Below are 5000 nucleotides of genomic sequence, written 5' to 3'. Positions count from 1 at the left end.
GATCTGGATGCAGATCCAGTGGCATAACTATTTTGTTCCCAGTGCAGTGCTGTGGAATGACTGGGAGCAACAGTGACTTTTCAGTGCCTGTACCAACCCCAACAACATCACAGTGAATGCATAACAATACAGTCTTGCAAAAAATGAACATAACACCCCCCCGTGTTAACAATTATTTCAATTCACTGCATAAAATAACATTTTTGTTCATTTAAGAATAACAAACTCTTTACTTGTGTCTCTTGCAAGCAATTTGTGAAATTTCCTAAGTACCTAGATTCATGTTACATTTACTTCTTACTGTCGATGAACTTCAAATCTTTCAAAGTGGATTTCCTTTTAATATCTCTAAACCTATCACAAAAAGATATTCTCTCTAGTTTCAGTCTCAAGGCAATGATTTGGACACTTATAGGTGTACTTTGTTTAGTGTCACCTATGGTGTAGATTGGATAGATTTTGCAAAAGATAGCATTACTTTTAAAGAAACATACAATTTGACAAGATATTGCATTTTACCTTCATTTTATTGCCATATTTTTCATCACACTCATTGTTTTCCAACAGTCACTAAATTGTTCATTTTCTTAGCCTGCTACTTTCGTAGACCTATTTACTGTTTATAAAGCAATATGCACTTACAGGTTTTGGAGATGGCTTGGGCTCTGAGGGTCGCATGTGCAAGTGGGTCATCATTGCTTGAAGACGTTCGCGTTCTTTAGAAAGCTGTTAAGAAAGAGTGGGATCAGAAGCATTTTAGAAATGACTGATACAGCTATTTCACTGCAGTGATACATCTTATCATTGAGCTTGTCTTGGTGTAATGATTCCTGCATATAAAAGTCTGTGTCAGTAGAAACTTATCTAAGAGGAAATGCAACTTTGGGCATAGAAAGAAAGAAAGAAAGAAAGAAAGAAAGAAAGAAAGAAAGAAAGGAAAAAAAAAAAAAAACAACAAAAACTTTTATAGCCTTTAATATGTTAAAAGGTCAGAGAAAACAAATAGCACTTCATCTTTTTGTCAATAAGAGAATTGAGGTCACAGTTGCCTCGACAGTAACAAGTTACTAAGACCATAAATTAGAAGGCCCATAGTGTCTCTTTAAAGTCCTGTGGACACTGTTAGCAATGGACTAGTGCCAACAGCTGTGAAGGGGTGAAGGGTCCTCAAAGCACAGTGCCTGCCAGGATTGACTACACACTTCATCCTTTCCCACCGAGGTCCAGTTAGTGCCCCCTGCAATCTGCCATCATCAATCTAATTCAATAGAGTGACAGAGCCCAGGCAGTGTGAAACACTGAACTCTGCCATCGAGTCGGCACCGACACTGCACTGGGTCTCATTACAACTGATGGACCCTACTTCACTAGCAGTCAGACAAAGCAAAAAATGACATAATTGGTCACACCGCAAGCTAAATCTTCACTTCAACTGTTAGATTACAGCCTAGGCTTTGTAAATGGTAAACAATTCCTATGAAGCCCTTATGCTGCCTTCAAAAAACATGTTACTTAAACCTCTACTTTTTCCTATCTGATACCATTTTCTGATCATATATTATGTACATAATTGTAGTTTCAGATTCAAACAAGGTACCAAATTAAAAATAAAAAATGAAACAGGAGGATGTGCTTGAAATATGCAACTTCTTGATAAAAATAGCAGAATATAAAAGAGGAAAATGCATTTTACAACATGAAAAGATTTTTTTCTTTTTTTTCACAAACTAGTTTGCAAGAAGAAATGTTCAAAACTTTACACTAGTGATTTGGCTCCGGCTACCTAAAACATGATTTCAACGTTAATTGCAGTAAGAATTAAACTTGGTGTTTAATACTACCATTTTCCAGAGAGTTCTTGCTCTTACACCTGTAGACTGAGACTGGACAAAGGAAAACAACTTGCAAGTAATTTTAAGAGAGGGAACTATCTTTAGTACTGCAGGTATTTAATTTGATCAGTGCATATTCTATTAAAGAACACTTGAGGCAAGGGGTGGGAAGAAGGTTTCTTCTTCACATTATGTGTAGCTTCATTCTATGTGTGATGTTTTAGTGACATAGTATTTGCCATTTCATAAATTCCTAACAAACCTAACAAACAAATTAAGCTAGCAGTATCATGTAAATAACATAAAATAAATAACAGCTTTACCTGGGTTTAAAAATCATTCATTTTAAGGGAAATAAGAACAAATTACATTACTGTATGCTCCTCTCATTGTTTTGGATTTCCAGTATCAAAGTAAAAAAGACCCAGAAAAGCCTCAGCTGAAAGAAGAATAAATATTCTTACGTGAAAGAGAACTGTGAGATAATATTCCAAAAAGGTGAGAAAGGTGAGAGTTGTTATCCTTCTTTCTCTACATATGGCAAGAAACAAGGGCAAAAATCTTGGTCCCTTGCTGTATCCCTTGAGCTCCTCTGAGCAGTCCCAAGAGGGCACGGGACTGCTGGGACTGCTGAGACATGCCTGCCCCATGACTGCTGTGTGGGCAGGAGGAGACAGCGTGGTGCAAGTGTCCTGCATGGTCACCCCTGAGGCTTGTGCCCAACCTCAGTAGCCTGTAGGTGTAGTCACAATACTGGGAGACCCCAGGGGTCCTCATCACTCCCTGCATAAGCAGAAAGGAGCATTCACATACATGCAGTGACCTCTAATGGTTAGAGCATGCACAGGGCACTGCAGGCCTGCGGTCTGAGGCATGGCACTCCCTGGGGACCTTCCTGAGTGGGTCTGACATTACATCTTCTTGCTTGCAGAAAACTGCCCCCTATCAGGCTGGGAGTCATTTTGAGTGGAGATATGCTCTGCTACTCTTTTATCCCACAGAACAGCACAGACAAGCAGTGGTTCAGAAGGGGAAGAAGGAAGAGGGGTCCTGACCCAGCATTTAAAAAAGTGAAGATGGCTTGGATCCAGTCTTTGCTCCAGGGATAGTGTTTTTCATTCACGATGAATAGCATTAGAGTCTTAGTTCAAGCAAAATACTGTAGACAATCTTGATGTTAGATAATTATTGCATAATTTATAATGTGAAAAATCTTTAAGTAAAAAACCCTCACTTATTCATTATTATCAACAAATTTAATGTAAGAAACATATGTCTTTAAGCTAGAGTCACTAAGGCAAGTGTTTTCAATTTAGTTTAGGTTAACAGTAAATAAGTAATAGGATAATGTATCTATATAACAAACCTGTATTTCTAACTGCTGAACCACTTGCATTTGCACCCGACACTGAGCAGTGCTTCTGTCATCCAATGCATGTTCATTGTTAAGGTGCCTAGAGAAGGAAGTAAGACAGTCTTAAGATGAGGAAAATAACTTTATGGGTACATTTTTCTCTCCTGCACATGTGGCTTCCATTCGTTCCAATGGTAGTTGTGCAGAAAGAACTAGTCAGAGCATGCCATACAGACAACAATACAAAATAACAAAACTGATTATTTCATTTAGTTTTACAAAATTTCCCAGTGAGGACTGTCAGATACTCAGTTTCTATCTCATAGGTCACAAATCCCATCTAAGAGCCAATGTAACAAGTTATGAATATTTGTTACAATGACTGAACTGATTTCCATTCCCTGTTGCTGATGCAGATGAAGACAATCACCTTACAAATGAATCTCCAAAAGATATAACTGCTTTTAGGCTGCTTGAACTACTGAGAATTAATGTAGACTTTCTTAAGATTTCTCTATCTGCTCTTCTTTAATCATTAAGCAACAAGGGAACATCCACTACCCCTCCCCAAACACAGAGCTGCAGGGGAACAGCCATATTTCAATGCAGTTTCTAGAAGTAGACTCTGAGGATGATGGAAGTGATTGCCCCACTCAGTATGAAGAAGTGTGTGAGGTAGAGGCAGAGGAAGGACCAGCTATACACCTTATTAACACAGCGAGCTTCCTGGGAAAGGTTCAGGCTACACAGGTGAGCTTATCAAAACAAAAACACACTCTGCATCAGGGAAAGAGGACCTCAGTAAGCAGCTGCCTGAAACTGAAGTTCAGTCCAGACCCAAATTGCTGCCCCCCAGACATTTCAATTGAGCATAAATTTACAAAGATCAATTAATATTTTTTGAAGGACGATGTCTCTATTTTCTTCTCTCTCTCTCTCTTCCAGGATCAAAAAGTCCCTTTTGGAGCTTTAATAGTGGGCTTTCTGCACCATGGAGAAGAAAACATAAGGAACAGGTTAAAGAAGAAATGGGAGCAAAGGAGTTCTGCCTTTGAATGCAGATTTATTGGCTATTTCCACTGTAGGCATGAGGGGTAAGCTTTGCAAGGACTGGAGTCACAGATGGTCTCACAGTTATAAGAACTAAATTATCCGTACCATGGAGGAAATGTATCTTCTTTTTCTTTTCTAGCAGAATTAATCAGAGACCTGTGTGGTCATTTGATCGTTAATCAATGGGGCAAACGTATTTGTCAGAAATAGTGGGAAAATACAGTGACTGTATCACTTCTACTAACATCTGTGTCTTTTAAATCATGACTTCACAGGTTAGGGACCCTATGACAGTTTTCAGGTGAGCAAAATGTTCTGCTGTTCTTAAAACAGGCATGGCTGAGGAAGAGATATAAGCAATTGTGAAAGGTTTTTTCATTCTTTTAATATAAAATTCTTTAAGAAAATACATGTAACTTGCTAGGTAGTTATGCTAAGTTCAAGCATCACCAAGGACACATTTCCTTTATGTGAGTCATAAAACCTATAATTTATTTATTTTCAAAGGAACTGACTTCATCCTCCCATTGATGCAAAAATGCATAATCAGTTTAAAAAGCAGGTAATGGCTCAGAACATCACATTAACTTGTTTTCCAAAATTTTGATTCAGAAGAATTTTACTCCCTCAATTACACAGGCATGATAGTGCATGGACTGTTAATGAAAGGGTTTAATATTTTCAGTTAATTGGGTACAAAATTGCCAGAAAAAGGTCTGAAGACAGATTTTACCTCTGCATCATGGCCACTATCACCCGTG

At 38.2% G+C, this 5000-nt stretch overlaps 1 protein-coding gene across 1 annotated transcript in view; it reads right to left on the bottom strand.

Moving 5' to 3' along the window:
* FOXP2 (forkhead box P2) overlaps nucleotides 1-5000 on the bottom strand; it is a 404617-nt gene that overhangs the window by 38088 nt on the left and 361529 nt on the right. The window contains exons 15-16 of the mRNA XM_053942772.1: nucleotides 3199-3286; nucleotides 643-726 (exon numbers count right to left, since the gene is read on the bottom strand). Of these exons, the coding sequence (XP_053798747.1) occupies nucleotides 643-726; nucleotides 3199-3286 (172 nt within the window). The remainder of the gene's footprint in view (nucleotides 1-642; nucleotides 727-3198; nucleotides 3287-5000) is intronic.

This window comes from Vidua chalybeata, chromosome 5 (genome assembly GCF_026979565.1).
Source record: "Vidua chalybeata isolate OUT-0048 chromosome 5, bVidCha1 merged haplotype, whole genome shotgun sequence".
NCBI classification, from domain to species: Eukaryota; Metazoa; Chordata; class Aves; order Passeriformes; family Viduidae; genus Vidua; species Vidua chalybeata.
The sequence above is the reverse complement of the archived record's forward strand: the minus strand, read 5'-3'. Positions and strand labels throughout refer to the sequence as shown.